The sequence below is a fragment of the Pelodiscus sinensis genome, chromosome 2 (assembly GCF_052426305.1).
Source record: "Pelodiscus sinensis isolate ZL-2025 chromosome 2, ASM5242630v1, whole genome shotgun sequence".
Lineage (NCBI taxonomy): Eukaryota > Metazoa > Chordata > Testudines > Trionychidae > Pelodiscus > Pelodiscus sinensis.
This window is the reverse complement of record NC_143053.1, coordinates 227,809,779-227,832,920: the sequence shown is the minus strand read 5'-3', so window position 1 is coordinate 227,832,920 and position 23,142 is coordinate 227,809,779. Positions and strand designations below refer to the sequence as shown.

Below are 23,142 nucleotides of genomic sequence, written 5' to 3'. Positions count from 1 at the left end.
TGCTTTGGTTCCTTCACGGGTAAGGTTATCAGTTATCCTTTTTTTCTTTAAAAGCTATCCATCGCTTGCAAAATGTAGCAGTTGAAGATACCAGAACAGACAAGAGAGATGGTTTTCTCTCCAGCCACCTGTGCCACAGATATGTTGCTGAGTGAAGGAGAATAGTGAACTACAAAGGTGGACCAAGTACATTTGCCCTGCCATTAAACCCAAAGAACCAGCTTGAATTGCTACCAAACATTTTTTGAAGCATGCCTTATAAGGCTGGATGTCAGTTTGAGACAAAACTGACTACATTATATGCTAGCAGATGGAATGCCCATGAAGAAGAATATAGAATCATAGGAAACATACACCCACCCCCAAACCTCCTGCATCACCCAAAGGTACAGCCTCTGTGTCCAGTGACCAGCTCTGAAAGGGACAGGGAAACAGAGAGTGACTCCAGAAATGTATTTTCTTCCCTGAATTTTTGGACTAACACCACAAGCCAGAGTGTCTACACTGTGATGGAAATAGCACTCTGTAAATGTAACCATGAAAGTGGATGTTTTATCCACCCCTGCTTCTACCAGCTTTTGAAGAATAGTTCAGAATGGGAGAGGATAAACTGCCCTCAGACAACCAAATAGTTCTCTTTCCCTTTCTGCACTTAGCTGGGCCTGCATGCAAGCCACCAACCACATCACACTACTTCCACGGGATTCCTGTTTGTAAGCGGAAGGACAGAAAGGACATGGGTGTGAGAGGGGTGGTGTTGGGTTTGTCCACAACCATAAACATTATGAAACTGTCCTCCCCCACCCTTTAAAATCTCCTTCCTCACTCCCCCTGGGACTGTGTTGGGGAGATGAGCAGATCTGGTGTGGCGGCAGGGGCTGCGCTGAACCATGCAGCATCAGAGCAAGAGGGGATGTTGGGTAACAGTCCATTCATTGTAAAACTTACCAGTGGTTTCTGAAGGGTCTCTTGGACTTTCTTAGGGAGGACATCCTTAACCCTATCCACCAGATAGAGGTGCAGGATCATATGCCTCCTATTCCTCCATGTCTCCCTCCCAGATTCCTGCAATCTCCTGACTATGTCCCTCATCAATGTCCCACTATATAATGAGTCCATTGAGAGTTAAGGAAGGTTCCATAAGTCACTCAGGCTTTGTCTACACTGCAGCTTTTGTCGCAAGAGCCTATGCAAATGAAGTGCCTCCCGGAGAGGCATATGGACCTTGAGCAAAAAAGGGGTTTTGTGCCAAAAAAAAGTCCACACTGCTTGTTTTGTGCAAAAATGGCTTGAATAAATTATGCAAATGAAGTACCACGATATGCTAATCCATATTTCATTTGCATAGGCTCTGGCCGCAAAAGCCACAATGTAGACGTAGCCTCAGTGAATACAAAGTCAAGCTCCATACTTTCAGCCCTGGAGAGCACCTGGTCCAGCTCATTGAAGCAAGGGCATGTGTTAGATCCCCTCCCAGAGTGACCATTAGAGTCTTTCACCCTCCATTGCAAGAGCCTGAAGAACTTCATGCATTCCTAGTGCAGGGGGACAGTCTGGTGAATACCAGCCTGCTCAAAATCTCCTGATGCAAGGGAATGTTTCTGCTGAACTGGGAGAAGTCATGGAGGCCAGTGTATGCTGATCACAAATTGATCAGCACCTAGGATGCTGCAGGATATGTCTACACTTGCCCCCTAGTTCAGACTAGGGAGGCAAAAGAAGAATACCGAAGTTGCTAATGAAGCGTGGGATTTAACTATCCTGCACTTGATTAGCATATTCGCAGCTGGTCTCCATTTTAAAATGCTGGTCGCCCGATTTAACTTGCCACGTGTAGACGGGGTAGTCCGATCCAAAATCTTTCCCTCGAATTAGCAATGAGGAGTAACAGTTAATTCGAGGGAAGGGTTTTGGATCGGGCTACTGTGTCTACACGCGGCAAGTTAAATCGGGCGACCGGCTTTTTAAAATGTCGACTGGCCATGAATATGCTAATCAAGCGTGAGATATTTAAATCCTGCACTTCATTAGCAACTTCAGTATGCTTCATTTGCCTCCCTAGTCCAAACTAGGGGGCAAGTGTAGACATATCCGCAGAGAGCATCTAAGTGCTCTCAGACGATGATCACCTGTTCTGATCAATAGATGTCATCAGAAAACTGTTCTGAAGGGTGCAGCACAAGTCATTGCTACTAGTGGAAATGGGAATTGAGGTGGGGTAGGAGATGGTCAGGGCTCATTATATCTATGAGTTAGAGTCAGGTGGCAAATGGATCAATGCATTGCAGGAACTGCCCTTGAGAACTACGGTTACCCACGACCCAAAACAAAGCCCTGTCCCCATCCTCACTGCAGAATGGGTACAGTGCCATGCCACAGCAGAGGCACACATATCTGCCCACACCTCTCATGCATTCTAGCTTTCACACACTAAACTGTCCTTCAGGAACATGCTTCAAGGCTTCAGATGTGGACAATAGGGAGCATGTAGCATAATAACAGATATAACCAAGTGTAGATGTACCCTGTATGAAGGGAGCCCCAAGCTATTAATAGCTAAGCTAGTGGCATGTATAACAACTACCACCATATTTAAATACATTTAAATCAAGGACACAGCATAGGTAAAGGAACTGGCACACAGCTGGCTGAATGATGGATATAAGACACAATCATGTGGTCACCTAAAGGAATGCCTTGCACAATCACAGATCCACCCAACTTATGGAAAATGAAATTCTTACAATACAAAAAAAAAAAAGGAGTGAAAATGAAAAAAATGTTTCAGGTGGCAGAAGTTGAGAGACTGCAGTGAGAAAGCAAGTGTTCTCATACTGCAATGAGAAAGCAAGCAAAATCAGTCACAGCTCTGGAGTGGGCACAGGACAAAAATAAATGTATTGCTAGCTCTGTATTGCTAGTAATCATTTTTAGAAAAAGATAAATTGGCTTGCTAAAAATAGCCTCATCAGAGACACAGCAAACTCTAAACGCTAATGATCATGCTTCAGTTGAAACAAAAAATAAGAAGGGCCTGTATAATGTTCAGACACTGGGCCAAATTGTGCCTTAGGGACTTCAGTGGAGTTAAAACTGCTTAGTCCCTTAAATTTAGTACATGGCTAAATGTTCTAAATAACATAAAATCTGCTATATATTTGAGAGAGTTTGTTGGTCTGTGCCTGTCTATCAGTTTGAGAACTCTTCCTAAACAGTAAGGCTGTATCTAGACTGGCCAGTTTTTCCGGAAAATCAGCCGCTTTTCCGAAAAAACTTGCCAGCTTTCCTACTTGAAAGTAGGAATAAGAGATCCTCCGGAAAAGGGCTTTATTCCAGAGGATCGCGCCAGTCTAGACGCTTTTTTCCGGCTTTTCCCCAAGCCGGAAAAAAAGCAGCGGACATGTTTATTTAAATCCCGCGGGGGATATTTAAATCCCCCGCGGATTTCCCTATTCTGACTTACCTGCTTTGCATGACTTTTCCGGAATTAGGGGCCAGTCTAGACGTAGCCCCTAGGTGCCCTTTAGGCTGAAGGTCCACTCCAATTGGTATTGAGACATTGCTGGCTGTTCCCCTTCATCAGGGAGCGAGAGGAAAGTACGGAATTTGCTGCATTTCTAACTCTGTCTCGGGAATACAGGGGGTAGATGGACCTGGACTCGCCCAAGCTGGGGGACATGTATCCCTCCCCCAACTGTGCCTGTTGGAGCTGCAGTGGCCATGAAGAGATCCTTCTCTGCTGGCCCCAAGCCACTGCAGTGAGAGAGGGCCAGGGCAGCCTTCACACTGAACCCCTCATTCCGAGCCCTACCCCAGAGCAATCATTTAAGTGAAGAAAAACAAAAAACAAAACAAAAAATGAGGTAAGGATCTGAGCAACACTGGGTAAATCTTCTGGTAGAGAAAAAAAAGATAGTACAGTAAACTTCCAATAATCCAGCAACTTTAGGACCCAGGGGGTGCTGGATTATCAAATATGCTGGACTATAGGAAGGGAGGGCTATGAGGGGCCTGGGGTGGGGTAGAGGGAGATGGGTCAGTTTCAGCAGCGGCTGACTTGGGGAAGTCTGGGGCAGAGCAGCTGGGGTACTGTCGAGTTGGTCCTGCAGCGCTGAGGGGTGGCACTATGGGACCAACCCAGCACCCCAGCTGCTCTGCCCCGGGTGTCCCCAAGTCAGCTGCTGCTGAAAATGACCAGTGGCTGACTCAGGGAAGCCTGGGGCAGAGCAGCTCCAATTGTCTGGCTGCCTGGAGCACTTCTGGGTTCCAGGTGGTGCTGGACTACCAGGAGTGCCGGACCACTAGATGCCAGACAACTGGAGTTTTACTGTACCATCTCTTTGAACGTGGAAGACGCAATACAAATGGAAAATCTATACTCCTTGCTGCTCAAAGCAGAGAATAATTTAATAATGGATTATTCTATAGACGACAATGAAACCTTCAAAACACCAATTCACTTTCCTTGCACACAGCACTTTCAGTACCACTAGCTAGATCCTCCACTAATTTAGCATCACTCAAGAATTCTTGGTACATGCATCAGGTGTGTGGGGGGGGAAGGGCGTTTTTGGTTATTTTTATTTTAAATTGTTTTGGAAAATAAAGGCCTTGTGATCCGTGTATTCCAGCTAACACTCTGCCAACTGTATCACTGATTCCAAGTTTGCATAATGATCCAATTGAATGATTACAGACCAAGCCTCTCTGATGGTAGGAAGGCAAGGTTGCAATTCTTTGTACATTTGATTGCTCTTGAGCTGCATCCAGCTGCAACAAGTTAAAAAGCAATAAGGGTGGAAGGGTCCCAGAGCCTGGCCTGCAGCCTGCATCCAAAGATGTATACTACAATTAAATAGTCACTGAGCTCCAGCCTTGCAAGCTTGAATCTGCTGGCACAGGCTTGTCACAGGGGCTTAACTGCAGGGTAGACATATCCCAGAAAGCTATGTTTTGGGACATACTTCAACTACTTTAACTACTATAGGGTTCATTCCATTTAGTAGCTCCTACATTGTGATAGCTCAAGATGACTGTTCAGTCATCCTAGAAGTTAGGGAATCCACATAAGATTCAGTCTTGGGGTTAATAACTTCAAACACTGATTGAGGCTTGCAGGATGAATTCCTCCTTATCAGGGTGGGCAAAATATGGCTTGCAGGTCACATCTGGGCATTTGTCTCCTCCTGGCCATGACCCAAACATTTGTCTCTGGTCCGACATGAGCCTCCAGGCCACTAAAGTTCTGCACCTGCTACGGCCCCATGCGCCACTCCCTGAAATGGATGGCTGCCAATAGCAAGCATTTCCCTGAACATCCCTTGGAGCAAGGGAAGCAGAAAATCTTCATGCGCTGTCCCCACCCTCAACACTATCCTCACAGCTCCCATTGGCTAGAAACCAGTGAATGGGAGCTCCAAGGGCGGTGCTTGTGGGTGCAGGAGCGTGGACGCTCTTTTCAAAAAGCAGAGAGCTTTTTCGATGTGTTTTGGCAGTGTGGACGCTCTTTCGGAAGAAGTTTTTTTGGAAGATCCCTTCTGGAAAAGCTTCTTCTGAAAGAAGCCTGCAGTCTAGACATAGCTTCAGATATGATGTGCTTCATAGTTCGTGCCCGGTGACCACAGTCACATATAGGTGTTTGCTTCATTTTCAATTTAAACGAAAATTTGTCCACATCTCCCATAAGATGTACTGATGTGATCCAATCTGCTCCAGTACAGGCAGTCCCCGAGTTACGCGGATCCGACTTATGTCGGATCCGCAGTTACGAACGGGGTTTGCTGCCCGTCTCCCTGGTCTGCTGGAGACCAACAGACCAGGGAGACGGGGAGCAAAGCGGAGCAAAGCCGCAGAGCACGGGGGCAGCAGACTGCCCAGACGCGCCGCGTCTGTCCCACTGCCGGCATGCTCCGCGGCTTTGCTCCGCTTTGCTCCCCGTCTCCCTGGTCTGCTGGAGACCAGCAGACCAGGGAGACGGGGAGCAAAGCCGCGGAGCACGCGGGCAGCAGGAGAGCCGCGGCGTGTCTGGGCTGTCCCGCTGCCCCCGTGCTCCGCGGCTTTTCTCCGGACGCCTGTGGTACAGCAGCTGGGGCGCTGCCGGTTGGTCCCGTAGCGCCGCTCTGGGCGCTACTGGACCAACCCGGCAGCACCCCAGCTGCTCTGCCCAGGCGTCCTGATTCAGCCACTGCTGGTCAGTTTCAGCAGCGGCTGAATCAGGACGCCTGGGGCAGAGCAGCTTGGGTGCTGCTGGGTTGGTCCAGTAGCACCGAGGAGCAGCGCTACTGGAGCAACCCAGCAGCACCCCAGCTGCTCTGCCCCAGGCGTCCCCAAGTCAGCCGCTGCTAAAACTGACCAGCGCTGACTACAGGAAGCCCGAGGCAGAGTTGCTCTGCCCCGGGCTTCCTGGAATCAACTGCTGATCAGTTTCAGCAGCGGCTGAATCAGGACGCCTGGGGCAGAGCAGATGGGGTGCTGCTGGGTTGGTCCTCGGCACTACTGGAGCAACCCAGCAGCACCCCAGTTGCTCTGCCCCAGGCGTCCCCAAGTCAGCTTCTGCTGAAACTGACCAGCGCTGACTACAGGAAGCCCGAGGCAGAGTTGCTCTGCCCCGGGCTTCCTGGAATCAGCTGCTGATCAGTTTCAGTAGCAGCTGACTTGGGGACGCCTGGGGTTCTTAAGTTGAATCTGTATGTAAGAACTGGCGTCCAGATTCAGCCTGTTGAAACTGATCAGCGGCTGATTCCAGGAAGCCCGGGGCAGAGCAACTCTGCCTCGGGCTTCCTGTAGTCAGCCACTGGTCAGTTTCAGCAGTAGCTGAATCTGGATACCAGTTCTGACTTACATACAGATTCAACTTAAGAACAAATCTACAGTCCCTATCTTGTACGTAACCCAGGGACTGCCTGTATTTCTGACAAATTAAAACCCAGCGGTTCCTTGGCAGGGTCAATGAAAAGCTGTTTGTTTTGAGCAGATGAAACATTCCTTGAGAGTCTCCACTGAACATCAGCATCAATGTTCTGTCTAAGGGTTTTGATGCAGTTCCACAGAGGATTGTGGGATTTTAATCTTGTCTTTGGCAGGTTCTGCAGGTCACTCTACAGCTGGATCCTCATGTTTGCATTGACACGGTTAAGAAACTGAGATCTCTGAGCAGCACTTCTAATCTATTGAGGCTGGATGTACAATAGGACTGGGAGCCAGCTGACTAACTTCAATCTGAGCATCCCTGACACTATTTACAGCCTGGGAGCTATGGGGAGAGGAGCCTGAGGATGCTCAACAGCAGTAATATGTCCTGTGGCCCAACAGCTGATTACCCTCAAAGGTTGTGAATCAAAGGTTGCCAACCCCTGAGTTAGGGTATTAATTCAGTATACAGCCAGGCCAGCCAGAATTCTGATACATACGGAAATATATATTGAGCCTACATACATTGAGACTTCTCCAGGGGCCAATTACTCCACTCTATGGTGCTCTATGGTCAGGGAACATATAGGATTCTCCAATTTTGTATGTGCCTGTTAGTAAACAGAAACTGCCTAAACAAATATTGAGAAATACATCTTACTTTAAAGCCCACACACAAGACACTTGGCTATTTTCTTAAGATTGCAATAGTTGTTTTAATTTTATTTTAAAATTTTCATGTGAATATATGCCCTTGGGATTGCCTCTACCACAATTATTCTTAAGAGATCATTCATCATTATGTACTTGATTGTCAACAAAAATATTAAGTAGTGTGAAATGTGGCAATGCTGAAGGCGTGGGGATAGAAGGCTTGTATGTTTTAACACAGATATGTAGCTTCTAGGAACTAGACTGAGAACTCAGTTTATAAAGGCAATTGATCAGCCACTAGGTAACAATTTTTGTGTTCCCACAATGTTGGCCTAGCTTTGAACAGACAGCTTCTGTTCTATTTTCCAATCCTTCCCTCGTTGTATTTAAACACAATTACAGCTCCCATATCAAATTATAGCATCACAATCCATATAACTTTCAGTCATATGATCAGACTGTTACAGAACTAGATGATGAACAACGATCTAGACTGTAGATATTCCTAGGTTGTTGTTCTGAGCTCAGGATAATAGCTCCTCTAATCAACGCTCCCCCCCAATTCGTCTCTGTTTTCCACAGTCCATCAATTACTTTGAATCACATCCTCTGCAAAGAAGGTACTTAAAGAGTATCAATTCTGATGTTTGATCCATTTCAATTCAAAGAGGTGATCAGATGTCATTAAACAAACAGGCAAAGTACACCAACTGATACCAATACATGTAATTACTGCAAAATCCAGATGCCATTGGCCCTATCAGAGCACTATACTGGACCTCACTTGTGTATCATGCCAATGGAATAATGAAGCTAGAATAAAACATAATTATGAATACTTTACAGTTTAAAGATCCTCATTAGTTTTTTAAGGCACCAGTATTTATATTCTCCCTTTTGTTCCACAAATACATTTATAGAATGGATGTATAAATAAGTATTCCTCTGTATTTCTTTTCACTGTCATGTAAGGGGGAAAATGTACAGATATTATCTATTACATGCCTACAAAAGGCACTGATTTATAAGGAGAATGCAGAGGTGGGATTTGAAGTTGTTTCTCCAAGCATCAGCATCCCCAGTTGAGTGCTCTGCCAGCTCAGCTGAATTTCTTCAAACATAACCCAAAATTCCCTGAACACATTCTCTGGCAGGCAGATACAATCTGTCTGGCATCTGCGACTGAAGAAAGCAACCCTTGGCTTGTGAGCCTTCAAAAGGCTTCATACTAAGCAAGTATGATATTCTGTTTTAATGTTTTCTATAGCGTCCGTCACCATGGTATCAAAACATTTATAACATTAAAAGAAATAAAACTGTTACCACTTTTCTCTTTGGACTCTTGATGGAAGATTTAGACATTTTTCTTCCTTTGTCTTCAAATAAATGTTTTCCCTCTCTGCTAGGAACTTTGTATGGTTTTACAATGCACCTGTATAAATTATTCCTCCTTAATTGAATCCTGCAGCATTGTCTCAAACACTGGCAAATAGACTCATAAAAAAAATTACAACTACCACTACTACCTCAGGAACGTTAAGAAGAGATACAAAGTTTTAAAGCTCCTTTGTACAGAAAGAGCTATTATTTATAATACATTCTCACAGCTCTTGATTCTAATTCACCACACACACAGTACATACCACCACAGTGATGGAAAATAATAACATATGAAATACCTGTGAAGCTTGAGTGTCACAGTTCCATAAACAGTAGTAAAGCCCAGAAGACGAACCCATCTTAGGAGAATACAGCGAAATATGCTTGGCTCAAAATACAAAATGATAACCTATGAAACAGAGAGATAAAGAAAGAGAGCTTCAGTGCCAGCTTTCATTGGAAAGAGAATGCAGACCTGAATTCTAACAATATAAGCAGTAAACGTTTTCAAGCTTGTACTACTGCACATTGACATTTCACAGTAACGTAACTAGATAATCTGATCAACTCATTGGCACAGTTCTGGTGCTGCTTGTCCTCGGAAGGGAGCTGGAAAAGGCCCTGTGACAAGCTATGAAGTGATAGCTTCTAAACCCGCCTCCATGGATGTTTAACGAAATGAAAGCACATAGCTAGAGATGACAAGAGTACAAAGGAGATTTTTAATAGGCTTGTAACTGTCTTCACTTGGGCTGTGGTTGGTGAATGTGGCCAAGAGGTCATGGCTGCAACTACTGACGACAAGGAGGTTATGGGGAGGAGAGCCTGGGCCCTCCCACTGCACCAAGCTCTGCAGTTTGGGCTACCGGTAGTCTGGCAATGAAGGCTGCTTACAGTTGTCCTCCCTGGGCCTCTTCCTTTCTTCTGCCTCCCTGGGGTCAATTTAGTCCAAGGCTTTTCCCTGGTGGGGAAATCCAAACCACAACAAGTAAGAGGGAGTTACTCCAGGGTCCACAAAATACTTCTCTTTTTGATTGTCTCCAGGGCAAGGCCATCAACTTCAAACCTGTTTATATAAGTCTGCTCATTTCCTCTAACAAACTATTCAGTTGCCAAAGCCTCCTTCACAGATATCTACTGTGTATCCTTCTATCAGTCTTATCTTTGTGCCCTCTTCCATCCTAAAACCTAAGCTTGGAGCACTCTCCTTTTTACAAACAACCTCTTCCTCTTCATTCTAACTCTTTTTTACAACTATATTTCTCCAAGAAAACCTTTCATCAATAATCAAGAGCAAGCGAGAGAGAAAAGACTGTTCCTAATGAGACTGAACTTGATTAGTATCATGTGTGTCTGAATTGTAACATTTATATCAGACCTTGCCTTTTCTAGAAGAATTTAGAGTTTTTGGAGATGAATGTTTTATAAGCTGGAAGGCAATAAAATTGGAAAGTTATTGTGACAGAGACTGTCTTCCTCTATGTTTGTATAGCACAATACATAGCACAGCATTCAATAATTGAACAATGAGTTATATAATGCACTTGGTGTTCAGAATCACTAAAATGTGACGGTTGCATTCAGTCTAGAGGAAAAATGAACTGAAATGTTCAGGGCCATCTGCCAGTTAGCCAGTACACAGTTAGCACTTCTGGCAGTAGTGGTATTATTGTGCCTATACACATTAAATTATCTCTCTAAATAAATGCTTTATTCTGAGTAAGAATTCTAACCCAGAATGTTGGCAGGAAGCTCAAAAGTAAATCCTCTGGGTGGCCTCGACAGATTGAGGAACGGTTGAAGAAAAATAATGGCAGAAATACAGTTGTAGAGTAAGACCTGGAAAAACCTCCATTTCACTGAGATTTCTTATGAAGAAGAACCAAGACTTAAAAATTAAAAAAACCCAACAATAACACGTTTTGCCAAATCAAAAGCACAATGCAAAATGTCATGTTTTTGTCAATCTCCTCTTGATGGACTGGATGTACTTCTGGGAAGCAAGTAAATCAAGGGCATTTGACAAATGCTGCAAAGAGAGAAAAGAAACACATGCAACCATGTCTTCCATAACATTTCTGTCAGTGGCAATGGAGTTTAGCAGAGATATTGTAAGTACTACTGAGCCCCTATTCAAATGCTGCTTATGGCTGACAGGAAGATGAGAAGCGAGATGAAAATGGAAGAAAGCCAGAGTGTGAGGAAAAGTGAATCTCAATCTTTCCATAAATATTCAAACCAAGATTCACTCCTCTCTTGTGTGCACATTCTTGAGCTAAATTATATCACAGTGTGAAACCAATCACTGATGAGATCATTTACTCCGTGTAACCCAGCCGAAGGAAAAATAGCTGTAGGATAGCGTGGTCTTGGGGACCCACATTATCCATCTTCAATCAGGAAATGAACTTAGAACAACAACAGTTTGGGAGTTTTTGAAGAAATATTTGTCTTCTGAAAATGCTGATTCATCAACATTGAAACTGCTTGTGGGAAAGGATTAGCTTTGACAAATTTAAGTATCTCAAAGCATCATGAAAAAAGGTTTCAGTGTGCTTCAACATTTTCTAAATAAAAAAGTTCTGCTTTTCAGGTCAAAACAACTTTTCCTTTAGGACTTAGCTATGTGGCCCAGTAGTTTGGACTTTGGAGGTGTGAACTGTAATGCACAGCCAAGTCATGCCTTTTCAGTCACAGTGGCAGCATCCACATGGGGGAGTTAAAGTGCTGCACATTGGTGCATCCTGCAATTCACACCCCCTGTAGTCCAAACTACAGTTATGTAAACAAGTCCCTAAGGTTCATCTACATTGCATACTTTTTTGATAACATCTCAAGTATATATCCACAGAGCATCTGCAGCAGGGGTATAAATAGCAGTGTGTGGTGAGGCACAGCCTAGTTAAGTAAACTAAAGATACACCTGAAGAGCATAGGTATGTATACGATACTTGCCCTAAATGTTTCTAGTCACCCAAACCATGCCCCGTCCATCTAAACTACTATTTTTAACAATTGTGGCAAAGTTCTGGCCATGCCCCATGGGTCTCGCGTTACTGGCAGATATTACACAACCCCTTTACAGCTTAGTGAGCTACTCATCACAAGCTAGTCCATGGTTTTGGAGTGAAAACCCCTTTTTAGTCTCCCTTCTTGTGACAAACACTGTGTTAGTGTGGGGGGAGGGTAGGGGGGAGAAGGCTTGGGGGGCAACTCAGGACTACCCACTACTCACACTGACTAACACCTTACAAGATTTTTGTCCCACCAGACAAGAAATCTACTTGTCAAGTATGGGTTCTCTTGGCCAGGCCTCGCGCATATAGCCGAGATCTACCTCAGCAACCTCACCACATCACATGGATAGCAACAAGGCTTATCTACCAATAAAATTGAGCTTGTCAGAGTTCAGCACTCAACACCATATATGGGCCTCACACCACACCCAGACCACATCCAGACCACTCCCATGCCACTCCCAGAGCACAAACAACACCAAATATGGTAATAGGCAAGAACATAAAAACCTCTCTGCCCTTAGCTGGGGAGGACTCCCGGATATTGGAAGACAGAATCTGAGTCTGGCTTAGGACTGATCACCCAAAGGCTGCCTCCCACCCACCGAATCTAAAAAGGGGTGTACGAATCTCGAGCATGCTCCAATTCCTTGTGTGTCTTTGTGTTGTTGTTGCTGAGTTTGTAAGTATTTAATTTACCCCCACTGTTGTTAAGTTGTTTAAAAGAGACAGGTTAGAAAAAATATTGCTCTGTGGTAACTTTTACCCTTGCTATTGTCAGTGTTAAACAGGTTTTTTTAAGTGTGTATATATTTGACTTAGCTGTAACTTAGGTAGGGTTTAAAAGTTGTTGTATGGTAAATATTAGGTAGTTGTTCATTATATTAGGTAAATGTTAGGTAAATATTAGGAAGTTGTTCAGCTTAATAAATCACTCCTTCTTTAGCAAATCTTGTTGTCTTGCCATCATTCTGTATTTTCACTGGGTATTTGGCCTTAAGCCTCTGGGACTCCTGCCATTTTACTGAACCAAGCACCAACATGGTGTCACGAACAGGATCTGGTGACTGTCCCTGGGCAAGCAGGCCCCCGAGTGAAAATCCAGAAGATGTGCTTTGCCATTTAACGTATCATAAATTGGAAAGTAATGAAAATAACAACCCCTCGATGATCTTTAATATAAAAGTAGGAACTGGGCAAGCCTCTAAAATATGGGCAGCCCCCCTAACAATGCCATCTTTAGGGTGTTTGCTATGGACACACCATTCTATCATGTTCTATCCGGAGGATGGAACTAAAAGCCCCACCTATGTAACAACAGGATCAAAAGGAGATGAAACAGACCCGGCGAATCTTTTGACTGCTGCGGAAAAAATCTTAAAGAAATCCGGTGGCCACGTGTCAGCCACCTTCCCAACTACCCCCATTACCTGCAGTAGTCCAGGACACACCCTCTTAACAGAATTAGTCCAAAGATTAGAAGAAACTCGAGAACAAAGGAAATTAAAGCCTGATAAATTTAAAGCCGAAAGAGTAGCAGAAGTTTTGTGGGTCATGTTTAAAAAGACCCTCCGGAAATTAGGTTCAAGCCACGCGTGCTTAAGTTTTGCCGCGTGCGGCGCTCTGCTGAGGGCCGAGGCTAACAATTCCAGCCCAAATGTAGATGTGACCCTGGAAAAAGAAACTGAGCCTCCAGAAAAGGAAGCTGAGCCCCCCTTACCCAAGGGAAGCTCTTGAAAAATTAAAAGCAGCAAGCGCCCCACCTTCAGTGAAAGAACCCGAGGTGGAGGCACTCCCAGTAGCTGTCACAAAAATGACTTATGACACAGCGACCAGACTTACTAACCAGGTTATGGTCCTACGCACCCGGTCTAAGACCGAATTAAAAGCCCTTTTAGAGGACACGCAGCGTAATACAGGAGAGCCTTCGGTAGTGTGGTTGGGACGTGTAGCCTTAAATAATGGGTCGGAGTTAGTTGATAAAGAAGAAGCAGTACACCTAGTGAGAGCCCAGAGTTGGAGTAAAGGAGCAGGCGGTAACTCACTAGTAGTAGGCAATGTGGTATACCCATTGACGGTCCCCGGATTAGTGAGTTTGGTGTTAGGTGGGTCACTTCAGTCCATGGCCGCCCTGCAAGGGACCATTATCACCAGAGAAGAGTTAATGTATGCCTGTGCCAGCTTTAGTATTATGGTTTGGGATGCTCAAGTCATTCCATTGGGACTCACACCTGCACAACAAGCACTACTAAATCCCTTTAGGTTTCTCACAGACCCTAGCCAAATCCCTCTGTCAGGACTGGCCATCCAGGCAGCGGTGGATGGAATGACAAAAAGGGACCCTGGAATTTTAATGTGGCTTCGCACGGTAGACGGTTATAACCTTTCTCACATATATCAAGTGGCAAGCCAAATAGAAATGCCTAGACTCCAAAAAAGGGAAGCATTTCCAGCTGACACAAAACCAAAAAATCAGCCACACATGCAATCCAAATATGAAAGAGCACTGTTTGGCTTTCTATTGGGCCAAGGACTCACAAAAGAAAAGGTTAGAACCATGTCTAAAGTAGAACAAGAAAACATAGCAGTAACATTGGGTTGGAAAACCTGGGCCCCCAGTGATCACCTTCCAAAAAACTAGTAGAGGCCGAATGTCATCCGGCCGACCAACAAAAAACCTTAGAGGACAGGCGCCCATATGTATGTTTAAATATAGTAGGATCACCCCAACACCTATTGGGTCCAAAACCAAGACAATGTAAATCTAGTTTTAGTTCATCATAATTGGTTAAGTAAACGATCCTAACAGCGACCAAGTCACATACATTTTGTTTTTCAGGATAAGTCATCAACCATCGAGGAATGGATGAAGGCGTACGCAGTCCAAGGAAACGTAACAGACTGTTTAGTTTGTTCCCTTCCAGTTCGCCATGCTGGTGAACCCCCATTTTTTGTTACACCCATTTATCTTAATTTTTAAGCTCATATCCGAATTGGTATGCAAATATGACCCTATTTTCTTTTTCCACTCGAGCAGCTACCCTAAGTTCCCTTTTGTTAACATTACCCTATACCACTGATCTACCACACGCTCAGTTTTGCGTAGATTTGTCAGGGGTACCCTGCGATGTACAGCAAAACGCAAGGTTCCAAATTGGTCCACCTATTGATGTTGGTTTTCAGCACAATTGTGCCTTTTATATGAATATTTCAAGCATTTTTAACTCAACCAATCACAATGTCACTAAGGATTGGTACAATAGCACAAATAATGTTTTTGGTTGGAATTTAACTAGTGTTTTGTATTATGATGAGGACTGGGAAATTGATTTAGATGTTACTCCTACCCCTGTCCCCTATCCTCTTTTGTTTATAAATCAGAACTTTGTGTGCCAGGTAGAAACCAATCGCAATAAAAATGGTAGCCTACGTATAACCCCCTTTTTCTCGCTGCATGGAACTAACATAGCCCTCGTAGATGCCAACGAAGGATCTGATCCCTGGTGCAGTGACTATCCTCGCCTCCAGTTGTTATATCCGGGACATTTTTGGCTTTGCGGGAGTCGAGCCCACTCTCGACTACCCACCAACGCAAAAGGACGTTGTACCTTTGGTTATGTAACCATCCAAGGAGGAGGCATTTATGTATGAGGCTCTACTCAACCTCGGTTTGTTGGTCGTGATAAGCGTGACGGGAATTCGTTTTGGTCCCTAATAAAAATTTGGTTTGGAAAACTGACAATGGCAACCTTCACCTTTAATCCCATTGGTAATCTTTTACTGTATGAACGTTTGGAACTGCAATCCCAGGCCATTGAGCGCCTTGGAAATCAAACAAATAGAGGACTTAAGTTGTTATCAGACAAGGTTGAAGAAATGCGTATATATGTTATGCAAAATAGATTAGCTCTTGATTATTTGTTAGCAAAAGAAAATGGATTTTGTAAATGGTTAGATGAGCCGGAGATGCAGCTGGTCCTGTCGGCATACACCGAAAAAGTGCTCCTCATGGGTCCAAGACCTGGGCAACCTGGTGTGGGTGGAGGCCTGCCAAGCCATCTATTCGGCAGCCTCTTCTGCCCGGGACAACTGGGTCAAGAGCTCTGGCATGGTGGTGGGGGCCAGGTGGCAGGTGAGCTCCCTCCCACACGCGCTTCAGGCCATCAGGTGGAGCGCGGATCCACTACTCCATCTTTGTGTTTTTCTCTCTTCCACAAGACCTCTCCAGGCTGCTGGCCTTCTACCAGGACCTCCTCCAAACCTTGAAGCTGCTTGCGGCGACCAGGTCCTTGGGAGCCACCTCACGGAGCCACTGCTACACAATCCTCATCTACATGTACAGGTGGCGGAGTCCCCTTCAGTGCACCAGAGGCTGGTCTTGGCAGAAGTCACCAGAATTGGAGACCTCCTGGACTACGACCAGGGAGACTGGGTGGATCCTCCGGCGCTCACCCAGCACATGGGGCTCTCCACCCTATATACTCTCTGGCACGTACTTCAGGAGGTGAAGGACGCTTTGCCGCCCACTGCTCAGGTGTACCTAAACAGGGTCCTGCAAGAGGGTGCACCCCACCTACCTCTCACCCCCGGCCCTCCTGATCTCGCCAGCCTCAGCCCCACATACCCTTCCCACCGCCTCCCTCTCATCACCCGAGCCGGCTGCACGGATTGCAGCTGGTCCCCTTCTGAACTGCGCAAAAGAGTCACCTGTACACGCTTGTGCTTCACACGCTGCACTTCCCCACCCTCGTGTCCCTCCCAGACACCAAGTGGCAGGACCTCCTACCACCAATAGAGGGTGGGGAGCCCTGGTGGGCTAGCCTCTATTCAACCTTGATTCCGTGGCCCACCAGGGACATCAGCTGGAGAATTCTGCACAGTGCTGTGAGCATGGGAGTGTACTTTCCCCGTTCCCGACACTTGCCCCTTCTGTGGCATGAGGGAGACCCTGGCGCATGTCTACCTCGAGTGCACCAGGCTACAGTCCCTCTTTCGGCTCCTCCAGAACCTCTTGTTGAGGTTCTTGCTGCACTTCTCCTCTCACCTGTTAATTTACGCACATCCCATCCATGGCCCCACAAAGTCACGGGACCTCCTGGTCAACCTCCTCCTGGCTATGGCCAAACTGGTAATTTACAAAATCAGGGAGCAGAGGTTGGATGAGGGAGGGGCCTGCAACTGTGGGGCCTATTTCTGTTCCTGCATCCACTCACGAATCTGGGCAGAGTTCCACTAGGCGGCATCCACTGGCTCGCTCAAGACCTTCAAGGGGCAGTGTGCGCTGTCTGGGGTTCTCTGCTCGGTGTCCCCATCCGGTTCCCTCGTTTTAGCCCTTTGACCATCACACCTCTTTTCTCTTTATTTGTCCCAAGTAGTTAGTTGGTTTTTCTGGGCTCTGTGGATCCTCCCCGTAGGCTGGGGGGAGGTCCTTTGGATGTGGGCGGGCTATTGCCCACCCACCTCTTGGACACCAAATAGGACCTGAGTGTGGCAGGCTGCTGGCTTAGGTCTGTCACACATGTAATGTTCCATTGCCTCCCTGTTGCTGGAGCCTTTCCACATCACATGAAAGGGCTCCTCCATCTGGAAAAAGGCACTGTCAGCTCCCTGTTGTAGGAACCTTTCCCTGCAGCAAGAACTACTTCAGCAGCAAGAAAAGATGCTAGCCAGAGTTTTTCCTTGACACAGTGAAAGATCCAGCAATGGGGAGCTACTGTAACTTTCCCCCTCTACTTCACCTCTGCCAAAGCTTTTCACTGGCCGTATGTCCTCGTCGCAGTGTGCACACTGCCTGCCTTTCACCACAGCATGCTGCTACATGTGCACTGCCTGCCAGCTCTAGTGATGTGCCTTGTAGACAGTCTTAGAGTAAAACCATATACAGATCATTTTTAAAAAATTAAAAATGAAAAAAATGTTCTACTGATCCTCTCTGAAATTTTTTACAGATTTTCAGTTTGTGAAAATGTTCAAGATTTTAACTTTTTGTCCTCATTTAGGAAAGGGGAAAATATTTGAAATCTTGCCAATTCTCACAGCATAAAAAAATCATGTCTTGCCCCATTGTCCTTAGAATACTAGAAGTAAGAAATAAACAAATGGAAATGCATCTTACCTGCCTATTTCCCGCACAACACTAATGCAAGGAGAGCATTCTAAAGGTAGATTCTCATAAAGGTCTGGATAGGTAATTTCCTATTGCCAGTTATAATTTTCAACTGTCAATGCCATACATTAGTGCCACTGCAGATCTACATAACATACTCAGTTGTACTATCCCTGGTGCTGAAGTTTGTAGGAAGGAGAAATTGATTCATCTGTGGTTCTTCCACACCAAAAACAAACAAACAAACAAATGTCAAGAAGGAATATTATACAGTAACTCTGAACCTTTCAGGGCTGACTAGAGATCAAAGTTCTTCAGAGCACTCACAGGGAAGCTATAATTTCAACCACAGAATTTTGGGAAGGTAATAGTTCTCTCTGGCATGAAATCTGACACAGCAATTTTGTTTTTTCAAATTCTTGCTGTAGTGCTAACTGCAGGCATTTAGATAATCTTGTTGTTTTTCTTGTTTTGACCTTACTGCCTGATTGAAGTATATAGAGTAGTCAGTTTGTTGTTGGTAAGGGAGGGTCATGTGCTGAGCCTAACCGCTCCCTAGGAAAATCTGGGAGCTTTTTAGTGAGGCTTTGTAACCTAATCTCTTTAGCACCTATTAACCCTAAACCAGGAGTAGGGCTACTTAGGAAGAACTGGAATTTAAAAAGCCAGCTCCAAAGTGACCAAAGGAGCTAATAAACTGGAGCAGCTAGTAGGGAAGATTTGTGTGGAAGTTGAGAGAGAGAGAACATGAGAGCTGATTAACACTTGGGGTATGTCTACACTACAAAGTTAATTCGAACTTACAGCTGTTAGTTCGAATTAACTTTCATAGGCGCTACACAGGCAAACCGCTAGTTCGAACTTAATTCAAACTAGCGGATCGCTTAATTCGAACTAGGTAAACCTCATTCTATGAGGACTAACGCCTAGTTTGAATTAACTAGTTCGAATTAAGGGCTATGTAACCACTTAATTCGAACTAGTGGGAGGCTAGCCCTCCCCAGCTTGCCCCGGTGGCCACTCTAGGCCAAACCAGGGAAACTCTTCTGCCCCCCTCCCGGCCCCGGAGCCCTTAAAGGGGCACGGTCTGGCTACGGTGCCCGTCCCAGGTGCAAGCCTGCCAGCACCCAGCCAGCAGACCCTGCACCTGGCACGGCATGAGCCTGCCACCCGCTGACACCCAGCGCTCTGCCTCTTCCCGGGACTAGGCTGGCGGCTCTCAAGAGCCTGCCCGGGGCCGCAAGAGGCGGGCGCCCACCTGGTCTAGTGCGGAGATCGTGGACCTCATCCAGGTTTGGGGGGAGGCCTCCAACGTCCACGACCTCTGCACTAGGCACAGGAAAGCGGCCGTCTAGGGCAGGATAGCTGCCAGCCTGGCCACCAAAGGCCACATGCAAACCGAGGAGCAGGTTTGCATGACAATCAAAGTGGTCCAGTGAGACCCCCGACCCTGAGCTCTGTGCTTAGAACATAAGAACGGCCATACTGGGTCAGACCAAAGGTCCATCTAGCCCAGTAGCCTGTCTGCCGACAGCGGCCAACACTAGGTACCCTGGAGGGGATGGACCGAAGACAATGACCAAGCCATTTGTCTCGTGCCATCCATCTCCAGCCTTCCACAAACAGAGGCCAGGGACACCATTTCTACCCCCTGGATAATAGCACTCCATGGACCCAACCTCCATGACTTTACCTAACTTCACTTTAAACTCTGTTCTAGTTCTAGCCTTCACAGCCTCCTGTGGCAAGGAGTTCCACAGGCTGACTATTTGCTCTGTGAAGAAGAACTTTCTTTTTTTAGTTTGAAGCCTGCTACCCATTCATTTCATTTGGTGTCCTCTAGTCCTTCTATTATGGGAACTAATGAAGAACTTTTCTTTATGCACCCTCTCCACACCATTCATGATTTTATAGACCTCTATCATATCCCCCCTCAGTCTCCTCTTTTCTAAGCTGAAAAGTCCCAGTTTCTTTAGCCTCCCTTCATATGGGACCTGTTCCAAACCCCTGATGATTTTAGTTGCCCTTTTCGGAACCCTTTCCAAGGCCAAAATATCTTTTCTGGGGTGAGGAGATCACATCTGTACACAGTACTGAAAATATGGCGTACCATAGTTTGATACTTCCCCTCCTCCTTCTTCCCCTGGCTTCCCCCTTCCAGTTCCCTCCTCCCAGGTTTTCCCTCCCCTCTCCCACTCTCTCTCTCTTCCCCTCTCCCACCTCCTTTTCCTAGTCTCCCCAGAGGTTAATCTCCCCCTCCCCCCAGTTTTGTTAAATAACGAGAGTTTCATCTCATCTTCCTCATCACTGGAGAGGCATGTCAAGTATACTGGCCTGTTAGCCTCTTTGGAGTCTGTGTTGGATCCCTCAGCACTGAATACTGGGGAACGTGGTGCAGATGAGATTTCTAAGTCTCGATGATGCAGCAGTGACTATAAGTGAGTGCTGATTTCTGAGTGGTCAGTGTCATGGATTCTTTCCTTTTCTTGGATGGAATCAATGTTGACCAGTATTTTTGTTTGGTCAGTTCCTTCAGTGCCAACTCAGTGGTGTCTACCAGTGCTGAGTGAGTTGTCAGTGTCAGTGGTGGAGGTATGGTGCCTGAAACATTTAATGCCAAGTCCCATATCAGAAAACTCAGTGCTGTAGAGGAGGCATGTTTGTGTTGATGCGTTGACCCCCCCCCCTTTTTTTTGTGATCCTAGTGGTGGCAGAGGTGTTTGGAGCATTTTAGGTGCTCTCCAGAGAGTAAGAGGGCCTTGGGTTAGCAACCTTGCAAGAGAGCACTTCTGTTTTCACAGACCCCTCTGTGCCTTTTTTTGTGGGGGGGGGGGGGGAGGTTTCAGAGGATGGGTCTTCTTTTCCATTTTGAGGAGTGCCCAGAGAGGCTGGCCATGTCCTCCACAGGCTGGAGAGACTTCTCCATCAAGATAAATTTAAGTCAGAGATCCTTCTCCTGTCAGGGTCTGGCTTTCAGGTTATTGTAGTGCAAGCACTTCTGGGGAATATGTCCCTCACCCAGGCAGTGTACACACAAAGAATGCCCATCTGAAATGGGCATGGCATCATGGCAGGATATGCATCATTTGAACCCTGGGGCCCTGGCATTTTAACTAGTAACTGTCACTTAAGTGAAGGTTGTTCTAACACTAACACTAACTCTAATTAGAACTCTATTAGCAACTTATCTAATTGTTAATCTATATGCTATTTTAATGGTTTTAGGTAGAGTGCTCACACTCTCCCTTTGTTCCTTCTTCAGTTGAGGATGGTTGAGAAGGCAGTGGGGGGCTCGGGTTCTATATGCGGCACCAATGGCACCACGAGACACCTATTGTGCACATGACCCATATGGTCACTGCTACCATAAATCATCGATTAATGATGCCAGACACATTATCACCTAAAGTGGAGTGCCGACAGAGACACAACTCAAAGAAGAAGTAGGTATGTTAGCTCTGGTGGCCCCACCAAAGACCAACTTGCATAAATAATTCTTTCTCTCTAAATTCTCCCCTGTGGCTTCATTTGAAAAAAAAATTCTCCTCTTCAGGTGGTAATGACAGAACTCTAAAAGCTATTCAATGAATATATTTTTTCAACGAGCACTGTTTGGCTCCCTGACAGAGTCCTCTGGCAGTTGAACAGACCTTTGGGTTTCTTGTGTGTGTGGATGAGGGACTGTCCTCTTGGCTATTATTTTTTATAGTCTACCCTGAAGTATTTGCTCATATTGTCTTTGGTTTGTGACTAAGGACTCCTGCCAAAGCCTCCCATGGAATTTCTGTACAATGTATTTTCAAGAAAATATATGTGCAAATGATTTACAAATGTCAACTCTTTCTGTGATCTGATTTTTACCACAGTGCATCCAACCTGCAACAACTTCTGTGCCCACTTCTACCACCTATTACAATTTCCCTGGTCTGAAACGAAGAAGGAATATAAAACAGTAATTCCATTCTACTGTATGTTATTAGATCTCATTAATATTTACTGAAGAATCAGTCCTGGGGGAATTCTGCAATTTTACTATGACTCCCAAAGCAATAATTGCAGAATTCCCCCAGGACTAAAAAATAACAGAATCATTCTTTTCAGCATAAAATAAACCACACATATCTGTGTAAGTAACAATAGATAAGCCAACAGAGAGTCAAAGTAAGAGTAAAAAAAATCAATGTTTAAAAAATTTTTTAAATCCAATTATTTTATTTAAATATTTTTTATAAAATACTTTGTGAGGAAAAACTATAAAAAGATCGTTTTAATTAAGATACATTATAGCTAATAGGGTATGTCTACACTACAATGTTAGTTCGAACACTAACTAGGGAAGGATAAGTGGAAGGAGGTGAGGGAGGAATGGGGTATGAGCCCCCGATGGGGAGGACTGGGCTGGCTCTGCGGGGTGTACCGGTAGTTCGGAATAGGAACCTACACGGGGTTCGAACAAGCGGGGATTTAAAAATGGCGGCTCCCCGCTTATGCAAATGAAGCCCGGGAAATTCAAATCCCGGGCTTCATTTGCAAGTGCGGTATGCCTACATTACCCCCCTAGTTCGAACTAGGAGGGTAGTGTAGACATACCCTGTGAAAGTAACAGACCTCAACTCTATTGCCCCTCCGCCAATTTGTGTACAGGCAGTCCCCGGGTTACGTACAAGATAGGGAGTGTAGGTTTGTTCTTAAGTTGAATCTGTATGTAAGTCGGAACTGGCGTCCAGATTCAGCCGCTGCTTAAACTGACCGCCAGTTCTGACTTACATACAGAATCAACTTAAGAACCCCAAGCGTCCCCAAGTCAGCTGCTGCTGAAATTGATCAACAGCTGATTCCAGGAAGCCCAGGGCAGAGCAACTCTGCCTCGGGCTTCCTGTAGTCAGCGCTGGTCAGTTTCAGCAGCGGCTAAATCAGGACGCCTGGGGCAGAGCAGCTGGGGTGCTGCCGGTTGGTCCCGCAGCGCCGCTCCTCGGCACTACTGGACCAACCCAGCAGCACCCCATCTGCTCTGCCCCAGGCGTCCTGATTCAGCCGCTGCAGAAACTGACCAGCAGCGGCTGAATCAGGACCAGA

General features: G+C 45.7%; 1 protein-coding gene across 1 annotated transcript in view; it reads right to left on the bottom strand.

Moving 5' to 3' along the window:
- GPR158 (G protein-coupled receptor 158) overlaps positions 1-23,142 on the bottom strand; it is a 331,365-nt gene that overhangs the window by 63,304 nt on the left and 244,919 nt on the right. The window contains exon 6 of the mRNA XM_006115288.5: positions 9,243-9,352. Within this exon, the coding sequence (XP_006115350.3) occupies positions 9,243-9,352 (110 nt within the window). The remainder of the gene's footprint in view (positions 1-9,242; positions 9,353-23,142) is intronic.